General features: G+C 41.7%; 1 protein-coding gene across 1 annotated transcript in view; it reads left to right on the forward strand.

Moving 5' to 3' along the window:
- The window catches only part of RSPO3 (R-spondin 3), a 55,292-nt gene extending 43,662 nt beyond the window's left edge, over positions 1–11,630 (forward strand). The window contains exon 5 of the mRNA XM_053381849.1: positions 10,459–11,630. Coding sequence (XP_053237824.1) covers positions 10,459–10,649 — 191 coding nt within the window. The 3' untranslated portion in view covers positions 10,650–11,630. The remainder of the gene's footprint in view (positions 1–10,458) is intronic.
- The last annotated feature ends 9,411 nt before the right edge of the window (positions 11,631–21,041 follow it).

Here is a 21,041-nt window from a genome sequence, read left to right on the forward strand (position 1 = left end):
ATCACCTTTACCAACGTTTTTACAAAGAGAAGGCCTGCAAGGCACAGGCAGTTCCACTTATTAGGAAGTGGTCTAGAAAGTGTCCAAGTCAGCGTAGGCATTAGAAAAATGGTTACTGTTTGAGAAATGGACTGACATCAGGCCCAAAAGGGACTGGTAAATCATCATCTAGTCTAGACTCTTGCCTAATACAAACCACATTTATCAAGCTATTGTGGTACTACGTGCAGCTAAACTAAAGCACATATTAGAGGGGGGGAAGACATCCAGGATTGAAGTAAATAGCAGTTTTGGTTTGGGTTTGTGTATCGTCTCGGACTGAATTAAAATGGAAGTAACTCTTCATTTTATGTGCATTTCTTTAAAAACGTGAGTTTTATGTTCCTGTGCCTATGCGCCTATAAGGGGTGAGGGACTCTGCTTCTACAGATGCACAAAAACATATTTCAAATATAAAATTATCCTTTTGAAAACATTCTTTTCAAGCAGGTGGGGTGGTGGGAGAGTGGACAGAGAATATTTTCTATTACCAGTAACGAAACAGGAACCAGTTCACATGTGTCTAAGATGGCTACATAACCGCAGTCCAAGAAAAGCAGTAGAATAATCAGCTTTGGGAGAAATGGCATACTTCTACTAGACGTATGTAATGATAGATAATGTAGTTTCTCTCAATAGACAGACTGGAGTGTGCATGTGTGTCCCTGCAGGATCTGACTAAGAAATGTGCATTCAGTTGTATGCAATACACATTTGTCTCAAGGCAGATTTAGCCCTGAGCAGGGCTGAATATTCATAATCACTCAAAACAGGAGTTTTTTTTGGGGGGGGGGAATATACATTGTGAAGTGTTAGAAAACCAGCAGAACAACTAGGACTGAGAAGCAGGCATCTGTAGAACTGAACAGCATTTAAGAGAAGGAAACCTCCTTTGGTACTGAAATGCAGTCACATCTCTGCTCATAAAGTTTTATTTAGATTCATCTGTTTTTCCATTGTTTTATTTAGACTCATCTATTTTTTCTATTGTGGCATATCTGCTTAGGTTAGCTGGCACTCACCTATGCATCTGTACAGGTGTATGTGTAAATAAAAGATAGATAAGGTGAGTGGATAAATTTTATATACACACACAAACACACACTGCCCAAAAGTTTTTGTCTATGGACATAAGTAGCCTCAGTATAAAGATATTCAGGTATATCAATGCCTTGGCTTAGAATTTCTTCAGATGGTTTGCTTTCTATTTGTCATCATCTGAGGGATTCGGTTTAAAACAAAAACAGGCTTCCAGCATAAAACACAATGCTACATTCCTGAAACATGAGATGAACAACCTTTAATTTGCACAAGCTTTCATTCGCAGGAACATGAAATGGATGGCGCACCATCATTATGGACAATGTCTCTTTTTGCTTTTAAGCCAACACAAAAGGCTAAGTAAGATGCTTAAACATTTAAAGAAATCTCCTGGTGGTCTCTCCTATTCTTTCTGTCTCCCCTTCATTTCTACTGATTACATGGATTGCATGCTGTGTTCTTCAACCTCTACTTACTGTTGGCTTGGAGTATAAGGCTCCCTCTTAGCAGAACCCTTTCAAAACTCTTAAGGTCAGATTGCGGAAAAATCTCAGCTGCTGGACTTGGATGCTCTGAGCTAGTAACCATTTATAATTAATATTAATGAATGGCAGATGACAGCTGTTTATTGCTTAAGTAGAAATGTGCATTGCAAAACCAGAAGGATTTAGTTTAAACTCCAAGGAATTGACTTCATTAGTGGGACAGATGACTGGAGAAGAGAGAAATTGCCAGTGTGGGATCCAAGTGCTGGAATACCAAAATCTGTACAATGCAGTGCAATCCAGAAAAGGTGCTCTGCTTGTTCTTTATTATGAGTTCATCATACAGGGCACTGTCTGAAGACTTTACCAAAGTATTCCAAGGTTTAGCTTTATTACGTTTATATATTGCTGTCCACTGCGAAAAGTTCCAGAGTGATTTACAATAATAAAAATACATAAACATATTAAAAACATCAAATCATTGATGCAGTGCATATGCCTGAGAAAACAAGAATGCATTTGGCTAAGGTCGAAACAATGAGAAAGTTGGCACCAGACTGGCCTCCTTGGCGCCATAGACAGGAACGTACAACAGAAAAGGCCCGTTCTACTGACTTACCCATGCACTGAAGAATTCAAACTTTTGCCAAAGCAGCTATAGTAATGGTAGTTTTTAATACTCAAAAGTTACCCCTGCTTTGCAGATGTGGTACACACACAGTCGAGGCAGTGATAGAAAATACAGCATTGGAATTTAGGTCTCTTGGTTTTTCAGTCGAATGCCTGATTGACTGATTTATTACATTTGTTGATTACATTTGCATCCTGTCTTCCTTCAAGAAACTCAAGATGGTGGACACTGTCCTCCCACCATGGCCACCCAATTTTATCTTTATAGCAACCCTCTAAGGTAGGTCATGCTAAAATATAGTGAATAGTCCAATATTACCCATTGCGCTTCATTGCTGAGTAGGGTTTTGAACAGGGGTTCCCTAGTCTAATACTCTAACCACTGCACTACAAAGCTCTGGTTCAATCAATCCCTTATTAACTACCCTTCAACTGAACTTGGTTCCAGTTCTGATAAAATGTTCCAGTCTCAAGAACAGACTGGCATGTCAATCTGCAGTGATCATACCAATGAATCCCTCTTTGCCTGAACCTTTGGATTCTCCTACCCTAGCTCTCAACATCTTCAACCAAAGAGTTGCCAAAGATCAGCCCAACTGCAGTTGAGTCCTCTTTTCATCAAATTAACCCTCAAGACCACAAACCATCAGGGGGTTGTGAATGAATTATTTTTTACGATCACAGCCAATATTATCAGACACACAAATAATTCATACGGGGGGTTGTCATATTGCCTGTGTGACTAATTGGCCCCAGTAGTGGCTTAAAAAAAACACCACACACTAGTTTTTACATCCAAATCCTCAACCACCAATGTCCTGTCCCCTCTGCCACCCAAAATAAAGCATTTTCAGATACATTTTTAGATGCATTTATGGAATGGTTGTTTTCATGTGGGAGCTGTGATTTTTCCCCCCTGGGCATTAGTGAGAGAAGAACCAATTCAGGTTCTTGACTAAATGGTACTAGTGGAAAGAACAAAATAATTGTCTTGTTAGGTCAAGTCATAATGCTAGTCTGGCATTCTGTCTCCAGCAATGGCTAGCCAGGCTGTGTAGGAAGCTTACTAGTAGGACTTAATAAAGGTGTTGCTTGTCTCTAACATTTGTAATCCAGGGCATACTTCCTGTGAACACAAATATTTCACTTTAGATACCATAGCTAATAGCCATTGATCATTTTATCCTTCGTGAATCTTCTTCCTCTTCTTCTTCTTCTTCTTCTTCTTCTTCTTCTTCTTCTTCTTCTTCTTCAAAAAGGCTATATAAAGTCCAGTCATACATTGTGGTGTGATTTCTGCTTGCATAACACCACAGCGGTTACATCTGAAACTGGCAACTGTGTGATCCAGAGATCTCATGGAAGGCATTCTTCCAGGGGGTCTGTCCCTCAGAAGAGTAAGGGTACCTAACCCTCTCCCACCCTAGTAACCCAGCAACTGGGATTCAGAGACACAATGCTGTAATGATTAATATCCAATGACAGCCCTATCATCCTATGAATTTTTAACCCTCCTTCAAAACCATCTAAGTTGGTTGGCAGCATTACATATTGTGCCAAGGAATCACATAGTTTATGCTTCGTGAATAAGTGCTTTAAAAAAACAACAACAAACCTGTCCTAAATAGCTAATCACCAAGTGATGAACTTCCCAGCCCATAATATGCTACACAAGCAGAGTGACTTGAGATCAAATGCACTATTAAAATACGAAAATGTTAAAGAGTCATTGTGATGTTTTGGGGGTCTTGTAAGAGCATGACTGGATAACAAACTGGTAAACATATTGTTAAAAACCCCACAGCAGCATCTATTGAATAAAATGAAGATGCAGCCTCTGTCTCCACATGAATGAATCAGAGCATTAATCCTTCACATTTTCCCTGTCTCTTTATAAACAGTTGGCTGCTAATTTCAGTTTCTGTAAAAGCTATGGCACTACAAACAGCCATAAATTCACTGCTCATTTTTTGGGGGGGATTTGGAAAAGAATAAACTTGCTACATTCTTGCAAAAGTGAAACTGGATAGAACCTACATGTAGAAGTTTGTAGTTTGCATTTATATTCCCAATCAGAAGAAACAACCCTAATTCACAGTATCATGATTTTTATTGCTAAGGGGCTGCTGGCACAGTGCAGAGTGAAATCAATATAGAACACGGATCTCACATGGTTTTGCTCATGTTTAAAACCAACTTCAGTTTAAGGAGCAGTAGAAAGGGGGTATACTGTGCAGGAGATTCACGCAGTTGCCAGGTTTATGAATGAAACAAATGAACAGCAGCTAGTGAGAAAATTGATGAAGCATAAATAGTTAAATACCACTTCACATATTACAGACAACTGTGGAATAGAGGGCCGTAGTGATGGCTGCTTCTCTGCACAAGATTTTAGCTCAGAAAGGATGCAACCTATTCCCTTTTTCAGTTCTGCTTTCACTCCAGGAGCTAAGGTGGGAACTCCACTCCAATACATAGGATCAAACTTATTATGTTTGAGAAATGCCAAAAAAGTATACTGACTTTTTCTCTGGTAACCAGAACAAATCTATGTAGGTTACACCATATCTTACCTTCACCATGGTACCTGGCTGCCCTTTTATTTCTGAAACTGAACATCTAAATGTTCCTGCCAACTATGCTTTGTATTCAGTTCAGCATATGCTGTCTCATTCCATCACTACACAGCAGCATTTGGTGGTCTACTACCTTTTGAAGCCTAAGCACAAACTGAATAATAATGTGAATTAATTCCACTATATCGAGTCCTGCAACAAATCCCATTAATGTCCCCAGTGATTCTCTCTGCTAGCATTTTTGGTGTCAGCCGTAGCAACCAATTGCTTCAAAGCAGTTTTGCTAAATAAGACCTACAGTTTATATACAGCTAAAGGGTAGTGATGGTTGGGGAGATTCAGAGCCCATTCAAACAGAAAAAAACCCTCTTCTCCACCTCAGAGGTGCGCAGATCTACACGTGCTAATGGACTCAAGGAAGTGTGGCAATTGCTTGGAGTTCTGCAATTTGATTTGATTTGATTACAGCCCCCTTCACAGGATAAAGGGGCTACAGGGTTGCACCTTTTAGGCCCATTCCTGGTGTCACTTGGCTTCTTCTGACCACTCTCTGATGCTGTCCATAGCTGGGGAAAGTTCAGAAAGAGGTACGCCTGTCAAGTGCAAGCAGGCTACCCCTGTGGGTTGGAACCCTGACTATTCAGGGCTACAGTGTATGAAGACAGCTTGCACATCTTCAGCAGACTTCCATCCTTCCCCCAGTGCATGAACAGCATGGGGTCAAAGCCAGAAAGGGGTGCACCACTACAGGAATTCATTTATTTTTCAGCTTTATTGTTTCATTCATCTCATAGTGACATTCTGTTGGCAGGTAATACAGTATGAAATTGAGTCAATAAATGCTCCTGGGCAGAGAAATGGAAGCTTTCAAAAACTACTCTTTCCACATATCACCATATATTTAAAGCACATTTAAAGCACAAGGAATTCTGGGGGCTGTAGTTTACCCCTAACAGAACTGAAATTTCTGTCACCCTTCAGGAACGACAGTTCTCAGGATTTTTCGGGGGAAGATGTGCTTTAAACATATGGTATGGCTGTGAGTGCTTATGTGGGCTAATGCTATTCAAACCTGATCTAAAAGGGTGCATTCGGTTCCCCACACTGGTTTTGCTTCCATATCTGGTATCAGGAAGTAGTTTAGAAAATATTTAACTCTCTCCGCCCCCTCTTCCTTGTAGCATATGGTTTGGCCTGAGTCGGATGGAACCATCTGTTCTACAAGTCTCTTGCTATGTTGAAGTCCATTTGCTTCTGTTCTCTGCTTGTGATATATGGTATTCCATGTTATGTGTTAAGTGGTGGGGAGGAGAACGCAACAGGACAAATGGCAAATGGTGCGTGGATTGATTTTCTCTTGAAGCAAGGTCATTGGACTTCACAATCATCTAGCCCTGATTTTGGGAACTAAGGAAATAGATGGCCAACGGCATAAGAAAAGTGTTGCACAAATTTCAAATAGTGCACAATGTATTTACACATTGGTTTATTTCAGTTATTTTTAAGTGCACGTTCAAAGAGAAGCAGTATCATTGTTCATTACAAAGTGGTTGGATTGCAAATCCTTTTAACATGAAATCAAATTATTCCTTTGGGTGCTCTCTCCCATTGCAATATTGTTCTAGAATGAGTTCAGATTATCTGCCAGGATAGAAGCATCTGTCTCTTATCATGTATAACTTTTCCTGATTATTTCTCGAAGGGCAGACTAAACATGCAGTTCTGACATAATACAGCATCAGATTTGTGTTTCTGGTTTGCTCAAATGCCTCCACTAGCTGAACTAAAATCTCAAAAAGAAAAAGAAAAAAGAAAAGAGCAATAGCCATGACCTCAAGCGAATCTAATGGGAGAAGTTAGAGTGCTGGAAGACCAATAACAAACATCACACTCACCTTATGTGGAAATGTTGCTGCTGAATGCATACCTGTAGCCATAACCTTTTTCAGAACAATTCAAACTGTGTACCACCTGTTCAGTTCCTGTTCTAAGTGGTGGGAATTACTACAAAACTTGGTTGGTTGTTCTCTTCATGGAACGTCTGAAACAAGATGGTCAGATCATGTTGAATGGGTAAAGTCATTTGCAGCTCCCTTGCCTAGCATAAAATTAGTACTGGAAGACTTCCTAGGACTAAATTTGACAGCCCAAACGAGAAATGAATTCCATGGAGATTTAATATGTGACATCTTTTGCTTGTGTGTTACTGCCAGCCATGTGGTACAAAATATTAGCTGGCATTGATATATGCAACAAAGTCATCCAAGATAAGAGATGCCACACTAGATATTGAAGTAGCAAACATAGAAACTCTCTTCACAGAGCTGACAAAACTTCAAAACAACTGGAAATGCCTGTGGAATGAAGCCAAACTGGTTGCATCAAACTTAAATACAGAAATAAAACTCTCCCATATATGTGATAGAGTCAGGCTCAAGAGGGCAAGGCTGCATAACGACAGCACACCTACTGCTAACGGGGAAGAAATGAATGGCATAGATGATATTCAGAAGAGGCCTACATCAGAAAGTGTGTGTTTTACATTTTGGTAGCAGGATTAACTGTCCACTTCAATGCTTTTAGGCACTTGGCAGAAAATTTTGATTTCTTATAGAAATATTTCACCATGTCCAAAAGTGATGTGGAGAGGAAAGCCTTATCTTTATCAGAACAATATCCTGCTGACCTTAATGGTGAAGATTTTGGAAAGGAAATGCAACATTTACCCTCAGTATATAAAGCAAATTTTGTAAACGCACAGTTAAAGCCATTAGATCTGTTGAACTTGTTAACAGACTACAAAGTACAGATTTTCAAATGTTTGTGTTATCTTAAGAATACTATTAACAATAGTAAGCAACAGTAGCTTCTGGAGGGAGGTCATTTAGCAAACTTCAGCTAATTAAAAATTATTTAAGGTCCACAGTGTCTCAGGAACATCTTGTGGATTTGGCCAGGCTAAGTATTGAATCAAACATTGCCAGAGCAAGTAATTTCCATGCTGTCATTCAAAATTTTTCACAAAAAGGTCAGGAAATATCTTTTTAAAAAGTAAATATTAAGTTTATCTGCCCTTTTAAAAACTAATATGAATACTTCTGCATTGCAATGTAAAATGATGTTCTGATGTGAATTCTTTCTCCTTATCTGCATTACAGCATAAACAAAGTTATTCAAATCAAATTTGCTTTATTATCTCTGATCTTCCTTGATTTTATTTATATTTGTCTAAATTTATTGTGGAAGGAGTATACTAGCATAAGGCCTTAAATGCAGAAAATTGACAGAGCACCCCTCTCCACTCCTTTCTCCTCTTCCATATCCCTTTTGACCTTACAGGCTGCAGCTCATGGCCTAAAGCTGTAATGGATAAAAACAGAACGACTAAGAGGCCATGTATGCTTCATAAATTGTGTTTGTGCAAATAATCTGGCTACAAGGATGCTTTGCCATAAGGTGGGCCAACGGAATAGCCTGTTGCTGCTCAAACCTCTCTCTTTAAGTGATACGGCTGTGTGCTTGAGCCCAAGGGAAGAGTGGAAGTGTGTGGCTGCTGACAGACAGCATGATGTAGTGCTTGGACTAGGACCAAGGAAGGCCTGAGTTCAAATCCCCATTTGGCCATGAAACTCGCCTGGGTGACCTTGGGCCAGACTCTCACTCACTCAGCCTAACCTAAAAATGTCATTAGTAATAATAACTTGGAAGCCACATGTTCTAATGCCAGCATCCATTCATTCATTCTGCTTCTCGTGCCAGCGGGACTGTGCTAGTAGATAATTTCATCCCAGCCTATAACCAGGGTAAAGCTTCTTGGAGGTTGGGGGCAGGCTTGGCCTTTACTCTCTTCCTTTAGAAATGGCACAAGTCGTTGAGTACCTGAAATACTGGGGAATCGTGCTGTTCCTTGAATGAATTTAAAAAAGGCTGGCAAATGAAAATGCAATCACTTTTGTGCTGGATGGGAGCCTTGGGAGAAGGGGTCCTTAAAATTATGTTTTTGGCAGACATCTGTGGAGTTCAGTCTGAGTGTATTTGAAAGTTGGCCCTTCTCCAAAAAATTGGTCATGCTTCTTGGAAATGAGAAAGGAGCTAGGAATTTACGTAACGTTGCATTAATGGACTATAGGTGACTTGAAGTTGACCCAGGAGTAAACAAGAATTGCATCAGTGGTTTTGGAGACACTGGCTCTTCCAGAGCATTTTCCCAATCGGGGATTGTTAATTGGAGTTATATATCTGTATGCTTTCCTTTTTAAGCCATATTGAATTGATTTATGGAAAGGGGCAACAAAAGCACTGCTAGCTGGGTGCACCTTAACAAAGCTTTCCCCACATAGCCTTGCACTATTGTCATTGTCCTCCTACCATGGTGGACTTGCAGGCTAGTAATTCCAGGTGGGACAAGCTCATGGAGCTTTAAATTATACACCTTTCACTTTATTGGGTCCCCTACCGCCTTTGCATTCCATGCATAATTCAGTGTGCAAGGTTCAGCAGGTGAAAGAGTAGACTTCATTTATACAAACATTCAGCACATTCTTGCAATTGTTAATAAGAATCTGCATCTCTGGTTCTCAGTTTTTGATTACAGTTCTCACTCTTGTTTCTTTCTGTGGGTTAAGCCGTAATACCACAGCACATTGGACTGGGAGTAATTCCCATTGAAGTCAATGGGACCTACTTCTGAAAAGTCAAATACAGGGTTGCACTTTTAGTTGTTTTATATTGACATTTCTGCAGCTGAATACCACAGCTGACTGTGTGAGTGATATCTTCCTGTATCCTCTCGGTGTGGTAAACCAGATTGATTCACAGTGTGGTTGAAAGAAAAAGAACATATATAATGTATACACCCAGGATAATAGTGCTCTTCACTCTCCTTCCTGTTTTAACCCCAGACTTCTGCACAAGAGGATGAGTTTTTTTCTTTTCACATTGGAAAGAATCCTATTCTCTCTGAACAGACTGCAAAAGATGGGTTCAGAAAGCTCAATGGTGCCCCTTAGTGGATTTTTATTGCTACTTCACCTAAACCAATGCAATTTGTGACATTCGGAACTACAGGAATTGTTCGTTATCCATCCTTAATTGTTGCATTACAAATAATACTTCCAACACTGAAATCCAACTTAGTTTTATTTACAGATTTCTTTCCCCACATATTTGTAGATGCAGGTGTCTCAAACCTACAAATGGGCACACACTTTTGAAATCCAGTTGTCACCAGCTGATTTATATTTCTTCCTAGCAGAATATATACAAATACTTTATGGGAAATATATTGCTATAGAACATTACTAATGGTTAAAATGTATGCAGCAAAGCCATGTTACTTATATTGACTTCTAGCACATTGCCATTTATTATGTCTAATTTATTTTTACTGATATGGCGGCTGCAAGCTATAGAATAACTCCTATTGAAGAGCAACTGGAGCAATCCTAGAAGGAATTTTTTACAAGAATGATCACCAAAATGTCTATGAAGTGTGAAGTACTTAAAAAAGAAATGGGTGCATTTTGTGTATTGGAGTACCGTGTCATGATTAAGAGAAGAGTTTGAAGTGGTGTGTGCTTCCAGTTACCGTTCACATTTGTAGAAATGCAGAGTTAAAGGGTGGGGGAGGGAATAACAACAACCTCTGAAGAAAAGTGAATATATGTTCTTGTTGCTTTTTGCTGTAGGAAGAAGAAGCAGAGAGGAAAGAAGAAAAAACCAAAAGACAGAAGAAAACAAGGAAAACAGGCAGGAAAACAGTGGCCGAGAATCTAGGAGACAAAACCGAGAACGGGGCAACAAAAGTAAAACACAGTTGAAGAAAAGAAGAGCACAGGATAAACAGCAGAAACCAGTAGCCACCAGCACTGTACACTAAATCGCCTTTACACCACTGTTTAAGACTTTTGCTGCTGCTATTTCCACCAGTTCTCTGAGGCTGGTGCTCCCCAATTAAGCCACAAATGGACAATATTTCCAGTTACTCTTAAATCTTAAATGACATTCCAAATAATTCCTATTATATTCTTCATGCAGTCATAGTTTATTCAAGAGACTGACATGAGCCAAGATTCTTTTTAAGTAAAAGAAAAACCCTCTAAATGGGATACTTTCAAACTGTTATATTATATGCTTCCATGCATCTCTAAGAGGCAATTTAAAAGTTTTGTATATAATTATCAATATGGTATAAGGTATAGCAATATATTGAATGACATCTGCGGGGGGAAAGTCTTTTTCCTTTGTAAAATATTTTTTCAATCTATTGTTTATGAAGCAAGAGATATCTAAGTAAAATATACAGTATCCCTTTGTGCATAATTATATATGCTACATAAGAGTCCGGAGAAAGAGGAAATCTGTTAAGAGGTGTTGGGAATCTAAGCTTTGATGCTGCACATTCTTATCAGAACTCAGATACCTGGTGGTTCCCTGGTTTTCATCCCAGACTCATGTGAGAAACTCCCGGCTGAACAGTTTCAGGGCTCTGAAAGCCAAGGGGGTAAAGTAGGGGAGGCAGAAGCCACATTAGACACACCAGAGACTCTTTTTCTGAAGAACAAGCAATAGCGCTTAGCTATACAGCGCTCCTATCTGCAGGACAGCACAATAGTTTCTGGTCTAAACCATGATTATACAAGGTGTGCCGTTCTATCCTTCTTCTTTTTTTGTAACTCTGTGTAACTTAAATCAGCATTTCAAACCTTCCAGTGACTGAGAAATCATATTTGTAGGAAAACAAACGAACGAACAAAACACGGAGCGAATAAAGAACAGAGAAGACAGACCACGTAAATATAATGTCATTTTGCACTGTTGATTTTTTCCCCTTTCATTTTTTTAAAAAAAATTTAAACACCTATCACACAATCTGCTTTGTAAACAGAGAAAAAGATGTTCTTTAGAAATGTGCTATCTAATAAACTAAGGCCACTTTACTGAATCATCTATATTTGTGAGTGGAATACATGAGAATTAATTAGAAAAAGAATACTTCCAGACAAAGGTCTTTAGGGGTGACAAGCATCCTTATTCAAGATAGATTGTGAACTAACCGGCTGTTTGGGGAGATGTGCAGGGGGAAGTTGCTAGCAGCACAAGACAACTTGCAAACCAGCCCTGTAGCTCTGCCTCCAACAGGCTCCTGATCTGTAGCAATTAGCAGGCAAAGCTTTTGACAGCATGGAGGTTAATGTCGCTACCTGCTAATTCCTGCAGATCAAATTGCTTTTAAAGGCATAGCTAGAGGTGCAGTTCATAAGTGGGCGACTCTAGCACAAACTAAGAGTCCAATCCTTCCTGTACACAGTCTGGTGTAACGGGGGTGTTTGCACAGTACAGTTTACATTACAGTGGTACCTCTGGTTACGAACTTAATTTGTAACCAGAGGTCTGTTCTTAACCTGAAACCGTTCTTAACCTGAGGGGCGCTTTCGCTAATGGGGCCTCCCGCTGCCGCCGCTGTGAGATTTCTGTTCTCATCCTGGGGCAAAGTTCTTAACCCGAGGTACTACTTTTGGGTTAGCGGAGTCTGTAACCCGAAGTGTTTGTAACCCAAGGTGTTTGTATCCCGAGGTATCACGGTATTCACAAAAACAACAAGCACAGGAGAAAAACTGTTTCCCTCACTTGCTGTGATTCAAAATATGATTTAAGTGACCTTTGGATGGTGGTGGGGAACCTGAAGTAAGGCTGCCACAAACCGGAAAAATCAGTTTTAGCATCTGTTTCACAGAAAGCTGAGCAGATGCTACGCCTTAACTCTAGTTCCACATTGTGAGGGGCAGCTGTATATTCATTTGTCATCTAGAGCAAAATCGGAACTTTGGCGAAGGGCCCTCTCTACCCAGATTGATGTGTGTGTGTGTGTGTGTGTGTGTGTGTGTGTGTGTGTGTTCTGCAAAATATCATTGAAGCAATCATGGTGCATTAGTGATACACTTATGCTAGACTGCCCACACATCAATCTACTTCACTAGTTGTTCTGAGATGCTCCCTCAATGTTAGTGCATTATTGCCATCTCGAGGGGCACTCATGTTCTATAGTACAACAAAAGTGGGATGAGAAACAAAGAAATAAAATATTTTTATTTATAAATAAATAAAAGATTTCAGCAAAAAGTTATGGGATGTGCCCTGATCAGAAATTAAACAGTATTCATTCTTTTAAAAATTACAGTACTGAAAACGGTATAATATATATCTGCTCCAATGCTGTCCATATTCACATCTTTTTCTTTCTCAATTTTAGCAAAACATTTGCACCTCTCTCGGGTAGGTCAGCATAGCCTCTAAAACAAAGGTCAGCCACCTAAGGCCCATGAGCCAGAAGTGGCCCATGAGGGTCGCTTAATTGGCCCATGAGCAGCCCCTGAACCGAGCTGCCTGCCCGCTCGGCGAGGCCCCGCCCGCTGCACTAAACCAGCGCAGTGCAGTGCAGGAACTCTCTTCCATGGCTCCACAAATCGCTTCTGTGCATGCCCAGTTGCCGGAAATCACGTCTGCACATGTCCGCAGTGCCGGAAATCGCTTCTGTGCATGCCCAGACGCTGAAAATCGCTTTTTTGGCGTCTAGGCATGCGCAGAAGCGGTTTCCGGTGCCGCGGACATGTGCAGGCGCAATTTCCAGCATCGCTCTGAGGCGGTCCGGCCTGGCCCACAGAGGATCTCCACGGGAGTGATCCAGCCCATGCCCAGTAAGCCTTGCCAATCCCTGCTCTAAAACCACCAGCTCTGCAGAACCATATAACAAGACAGGTCATTAGACATTGAGTGAACTCAGTATGAAAACAAATATTTGGCCTTCTCCTGCCCTCTCTCCCTAAAATGGGAGCTTAATCAAGTGGTCATAGAATTGAGTATACAGTTGCTCACGTCCATACTTCTCTTTAAGTATGTGATTTATGCTGCTCACATTTGTAGTGGTAGGTAGGTGAAGAAGTAGTCGCTTCTGTGTGAAGCTATAATGAGTAACATTAACAATTTTTGAAATAAAGTGCAAAAACATACCAATGTCGACTGTCACATTGTCATTGCCCCTGGCTGCCAGCTCTCCTCACTGCATTTGTTAATTAAGCAGTAAGATATAACAGAAGGTGGAACACTGCTGATTAATGCATGCCTGGGGAGCGTAGAAAAAATCCTGTTATCATGAAGCTGGTGTTACCCAAAGAGTTCATCATTCTGCACCTCAGAATAGCACCATCTGGAGTGCCTGTACTTTGAACATGGACATAGAGTCTTTTATTATATTCATAGGATGCCAATAAGAAGAACAATACTGTATTACTAACAATGGACAGATCATCCTATTTCCATTCCAGGTCAGCTTCCTATGTATTCAATTATAGGTCTGTTCTGCTGACCCATATCTGTGGATTTATTTATTTTTTAAATGAAGCACTATTTTGTATGCATTCTTTCCCTAAAACATCATGCATTTCTCCATGTACGTTCCCTTAATATACACATTTTTGTGCAGATTTTTGAAACTAAACTGCGCTGCAAAAATTGGAGAAGTGAGAAATCCGATGCAGATTGGAAACTCGGCTAATAATGAGTCCAGTTCACTTTAAAATATGGACTGAACAAAATCTCCATCTCTATTATGGTCTCCTATTTCAACTGGAAAATGTCACTTTTCATAGGACTTAGCAAGTGTTTATCAATGTTAGACATGATTATGGCAGCTGTGGTAACTAATTGGAATGGCCTGTTTGTGTAAGCAGTGCAATGCATGAGCTTAGATGCTAGTGGATCTCAAGTGTGGGCAGGTAAAGTGGCTGGTATTTATCTCTAGTTCTGAAATACTACACAGATGATCAGGGCCATCATAAGCATATCCGGTGCCGTGGTGCAAAGATCCCTCCAGCGACCTTTTCTAAGGGGCGGGGGGTGACAAAGTTGTTGACCTTTTTTAGGAAAGGTTCCCCAGAATTGTTGACCTTTTTTTAGGGAGCTGATAACACGCTTACACATTATCTCTGCTTGGGAAAAGAAAACAAGAAACATAAACAAAGAACCAGTAAACAGTTAGGATGCAGCTTTGCAGCTTAACTGTATCAGAAAGGCACCAAGCCAATTTGGTTGCCAATAAATATTCCTGCAGACATTTCAGAGATCATGGTCTTTCCAACTAGTGGCTTTGTTAATGGTCTTACTTTAAATGTTGTGATGATCCTATGCCCTTTTAAAATGTGGTTTTGGGGAGTGGGGGTTATTGAGGTTGTTGTCTTTATTTTGATTATGTAGTTTGTGGTTTTATATTTTGATTTTATTCAGTGAAGCGCCCCAAGACCTTGGGGTATAGGGAGGTATGTAAATTCAATTAATAATAATAATAATAATAATAATCCCACTTCCCACCATCCACATGCCCCTTTTTGTCCCTTTACAATGGTATGTTTTGCACCAGCTTTCCTTCAGCTGGCATAAATAGATAAAAATGGAAGTCGGGGGGGGGGGGAGAGAGGTAGCCGTGAGAGAAGAGAGACAGACATCCCCTCCCATATCCTATGCCTTCCTGCAGCACTACTCAGAAGTAAATCTGACTCTGTATACAATGGGGCTTACTCTCAGGTGCATTTACATAGGATTATCATTGCTGCATAAATTATACCTTTATATTGCTTTTAATTATCACCTGCCCCAGGAAGGTGACCTTTGCAAAATGAAATCACAAGGCTGAGTTGCAAGATCAGAAATACCGAATATAAAAGTGGTAGGCAAGGGGTGAAGGGTGGAGACAGACGGCTGGTGACGCACAAACTACCGATGCTTCATCCAGCCCACATCATAGAAACGGCTCCCCCCGCTTTAAATTTCATGGTGGGGGGGAGAGCAGGGGACCCTTATCAGCCGCACTCAATAGAAATCATACCCCACCACATAGGTAAAGATAAAGGGACCCTGACCATTAGGTCCAGTTGTGGCCGACTCTGGGGTTGCGGCGCTCATCTCACTTTATTGGCCGAGGGAGCCGGCGTACAGCTTCCGGGTCATGTGGCCAGCATGACTAAGCCGCTTCTGGCGAACCAGAGCAGCGCACGGAAACGCCGTTTACCTTCCTGCTGGAAGGTTTATTTATCTACTAGCACTTTGACGTGCTTTCGAACTGCTAGGTTGGCAGGACCGAGCAACGGGAGCTCACCCTGTCGCAGGGATTCGAACCGCCGACCTTCTGATCGGCAAGTCCTAGGCTCTGTGGTTTAACCCACAGTGCCACCACATACCCAACTATTAAAACTCTCTCTTGCCAAGCGGCACATGGGGGACAGGCGCAGCGGCGGAGGAAGCCTCTCGGCAACACCCACAGAGCGGGGCACACATGGCGCCCATAGGGATGGCGTAGGGGGTGCGATCGGCGGTGATCCCCACCCAGGCAAGAGGAGCTGCCCAGGAGGCAGCAAAAGGGGACGTGGGGCTGGAAGGGATGCAGTCCTTGGCTCCCCCTCACCCACAGCCACCTACGTCTCGTCCTTCTCCTCCTCCTTTCAGGGCAGGGCAGGGACTTGGAGCCTTGCTGGAAGCCTGAGGAAGCCGGACAAAGCCTCTCTCAGCATGAGGAAGCCACTGAGCGGGCCCCTTGACAGCCCAACGCCAATCCCAGGCGCGCAGGGAGGAGCTGGGTTGCCACCTCAGCGCCTCGCTTGGCCCTGAACTCACGCAGAGCCCACAGCAAAAGAGCCCACTCGGCGACCTTGGGAGCGCAGCGCTGTGCACCACTAGAGACAACAATTAAGACGTCCCTGCAGATGATTGTGGGGGAGGCAGGATGATGTAATTATTCATGAAGACAGATACACATCCATGCCTCTGTACAGATGCCAAGCATACTGAAACAATCCCAGGTTAATATGGAGATACAGATAACCTAATCAACCAACTGCAAATTCTCCATGCGAGCATTTTCGAATCAAATGAGCTCAGTCCTCCAGGGAAATCCAGTTCTGGTAGGTTTTAACAAAAAAGATACACCTCTAAATTACAATTCTCAAGGCAAATTTCATCGCTGAGGTCATGCTGAACTATCATCCAGTGATCCAAATTAGTGTCAAGTATTTTTCTTAGTTATGTAGCAACCTCAGTATATATGGCACTTTACTGAATATCATAAGCAAAAAAACGATGGTCCCAAGAAGCTTACAATCTAAATTTTGACAAAGATAGAGGAACAAAGAGGGAGGTAAAGAAAGGGGGGTATTCAGAGAGACCAGAGTATCAAAGGAAGATTGGGGATGGGGTATAAAAGCAACAGGCATAGTTACATCAGATAAAGTGGAAACAAAAGACTTCTAAGTATCGTATTTTTCGCTCCATAAGACGTACTTTTTTCCTCTTTAAATTTTTGGGGGAATGTCTGTGCGTCTTATGGAGCGAATGTGTGCTTCCTGGGGCTGGGGGGGGCAGGGGTTTCCCTTGTCAGCCCCGACCTGCTCTTTGGGGCTGTGGGTGGGGAAAAGCCGGGCTTCCCCCACCGCCAGCCCCACAAGCTCAGGGAGCAGCGGGAAGGCTGCGTGCAGCCTTTCTGCTGCCCCCCAACCTGCTTTTTGGGGCTGGGGGTGGGGAAAACCTGAGCTCCTGAGCAGCTCTGGGGTAGCCCGTGAAGCTCCGCAGGGCAGCGGGGAGCCTTCATCCCGCTGCCCTGGGGAGGCTTCGCGTGGCTATCACTGGCTTTTGCAGGAAGTGGGGGAAGGGACAGAGCGAGGCTCTCTCACTTCTCCCACCTTCTGCAAAAGCCCCCAAGAGCCGCATATTTTTTTTCTTGAATTCCCCCCCCCCCAAAAAAAGTAGGTGTGCCTTATGGTCAGCTGCGCCTTAAGGAATGAAAAATATGGTAACTTACAAATGGAAGTCGATTAGAATAAAAGGTTGATTCACATGTTAATTCCTATGTAGCAATTTTATCACATCATTTACACATGGGGAGTTGTTGGTGTGAGCCAGCAGTCCCTTGAAATACTGTGTTGCAGTTCTTTGACATCCCTAGTCAGAAGTGACCCTTCTCCCGTGAGCACTAAGACTGGTCCATTCACCATGGTTTGAAGGTTGTTGATTTACTAATTTATCTCAACTGCAGAAGTTGCAGAAGCCAAAAGCAACCTGGGTTGTTAAGTAAACTAAGGTCCATAGTAAACATGGTTGGCCTTCAGGAGTAGCATCCTGTGTCCTCTAGCATGTGGTTCAAGTGTTTGGAGGTGTGGACTATCATCATCATCATTATTTATTTTATTAGTTTATTGAATTTATATACCGCCCTATACCTGGAGGTCTCAGGGCAGTTCACAGAACAAAATCAATATATTACTAATTATTATTAATGGCCTACCCTTCAACCTAAGGTCCCACAGCAAGGGAAAACTTAAAATACATTAAAAACCAGTTGAAAACAAATTACAGTCACAAGAAGAGACAGTGTCCTAAAAGTATACGTTTAAAGTGTCAAAGGCCAGGGTAAAGAGGTACATGATGGAGACAGGATTCTGCTATGGCTTTGTGCCCTTGGAACACTACCTTAATCATCATCGGTCATTATTATGCTGACTTAGCATACAAATAGGCTAGGAATATAAGGCAAAATGGATGCGCCCCACCAGAGAATTAGCTAATTGACAGTGGTCCATTCCTGTCGATGCCAAGTATGAATTATTTATGATATATTAATTTGCTATAGTAAATGCAGAGGGGGGAGGAATCCTAATTAAGGTTTGGTGTCCCATTGTGTGACATATTGCATATGCATAGATGCACCCTAATTAGTCCCACTGATGTCAGCACAGCAAAGAGATAGAGGGCTTGAGTTCTCCCTGAAAAACACTCTCAGGAGCAGCCACAGATGTTTTTCATTTTTAATTATAACCCTTATAACTGGCAAAACATCATCGTCATGGTTACATGCCACACTATTATTTTAAAAACAAGAGCCACTGGAATGTTCAGCAAGTGGAGCAGCCGAAACAGCTTGGGATTCTTACTGTATAATATAATAGTGATTCATTAAAAGAAAAGCTCAGGTGCTTTGCCGTGTTGCTCCTTGCTAACATGCTTTGATTGCCCCTCCTGCCCAACCTACCATGGCTCTCATGTCACCAGAGAGATGCAAAGTGTTAACTAGCACTCCAGAGACTGAAACTCTGATATTTCCAGACAGAACTTCAGTGTTAATTTTGATAAATGAAAGATTCCTGTCAGCTCTTTTTAGAAACACACAGATTTCTTTGAAGAATGCAAACAGGATATATATTTTTTTACAGTTGAATAAGCTTGCCTGTCTATCTACGGTATCTATCTATCTATCTATCATCTATCTATCTATCTATCATCTATCTATCATTATATCATGCCTTTGAAGCCCCCAGCCCCTAAGCCACAGTTGGCAAAAGACGTGATACCAATACAGAAACAACTGTTTGCCATGCTTATTGATAAATAGGGCAGGGATGGAAAACATTATTAGTCTTCCCATAGAATCTCAGAAAAGCCCCCACTCCAAGCTTTCTATCAACCCTGTGGTCTTGATCAGAGGCCCTTCTCTGATGAAGGTGTGGAGGGTGGCCACACAAGAACAAGCCTTTTCAATGTTCTCCCCAGGGAGACACACCTGGAACCTTCCTTGTATGTCTTTGGGTGCCCTCAGGCCTTTCATAGAATCATAGAATTGTAGAGTTGGAAGGGTAATCTAGTCCAACACCCTCCAGTGCAGGAATCTCAACTAAAGCATCCATGACTGATCCAAGCACCTTGGTCCACGTCCTTGAGCCTTACTAACTGAAACTCATCCAACATAATAGGACTAGACAGTGCTCTGGACACCTCTTGAGATTCATCTGCCATAGCAGTGGAGTCAAGGTCGTGGCATATGCAAGTGACCATCCTTATATGTCCCTTGCATCTGTGGAGGAGAAAAGGTGCCAAAAGCCTAAATCTCAACAGGAAGTGGCCTGACCATGACAAGGGGTTGATGTCAATATAACCCATTTTCAGATCACCCTCTTCCTGCCCAGTTGAGGGGAATAAATCCCAGAGTGGGGCTAGCCGGTGGCATGCATTTGGCCGGTGACAACTTGAGATAGCCCCATGATCATCATGGCAGCCATGAAGTTCTGAGCCATCCAAGAGCCAGTCGCCTCAGCATGGATGTTGAAGTCCCTTAAAACCAGTAGTCTGGGAGTCCTCAACATCATTTCCTACACCAGCTCAGTCAGCTCAGGCAGGGAGATTGCTGGGCAGCAAGGCAGATGGTAAAACAGCAAAATCTCTAATCTGTCCAATTGCCAAATGCCAGGAACACACACTCTAGATTTACCCCACCCCTCCGCCAATCTACTGAAAAATGGAATAAATTGAGAACTCTCATTGTGATTTGGAAACCTCACTGTGAACTGACTTTCAGGTCAGTTACAGAGTGTTCTAGAAGCATGAAATCGGGACACTTCATAGCTGACTGGAAAGTGGTCATACTGAAAAGAAACTTCAGAGTGAAATTTGAAAAACAGTAATTAAAAGGTTCAATGTGAATCAATTTTTTAAAAATCACCCTACATGTGTTAATTGTCTTAACAACAAGTTTTTTTCTGTGTGAATGGCCTCTGCTAATAATATAATTATCACTGACTGTAGTTTCTGCATTTCATTCTCTCTGACTTCACTGTTTACAGTCCCAACTCAACCTAACTGTCTCTGTGTATGTACAGTGGTACCTCGGGTTACGAACTTCCAGAGGTCCATTCTTAACCCTTAAGAATTTAACTGTTCTTAACCCAAGGTGCGCTTTCGCTAATGGGGCCTGATGCCACCGCTGTACAATTTCCCTTCTCATCCTGGGGCAAAGTTTGCAACCCAGAGCAACTACTTCCAGGTTAGCGGAGTTTGTAACCTGAAGTGTTTGTAACCTGAAGTGTTTGTAACCTGAGATACCACTGTACTTGCGGCTCAGGGCAATATTTCATGCATATTATGTATATGGAAGTTTTTAATGTCTGGTGTCTTACTGTGTTTTAATATGTTGGAAGCTGCCCAGAGTGGCTGGGGAAACCCAGTCAGATGGGTGGCATATGATGATGATGATTTCTACCAGTACAGTTTGCTTATTGCTATTTTGTTAGTTAAGTACTGTGTGACTACAATTACATTTGCTTTATAATAGAGAATTTAAAGCATGAATTTTAATGCAATCTTCTCAGAGTTCTTTTTAGAAATATAATGCTTTTCTACTTTGCATTTATTAATGAAGAACATTTAAAAGACAATGCTGCTATTGTCTTTAGACTAA

This window comes from Podarcis raffonei, chromosome 3, assembly GCF_027172205.1.
Source record: "Podarcis raffonei isolate rPodRaf1 chromosome 3, rPodRaf1.pri, whole genome shotgun sequence".
In the NCBI taxonomy this organism is placed as follows: domain Eukaryota; kingdom Metazoa; phylum Chordata; class Lepidosauria; order Squamata; family Lacertidae; genus Podarcis; species Podarcis raffonei.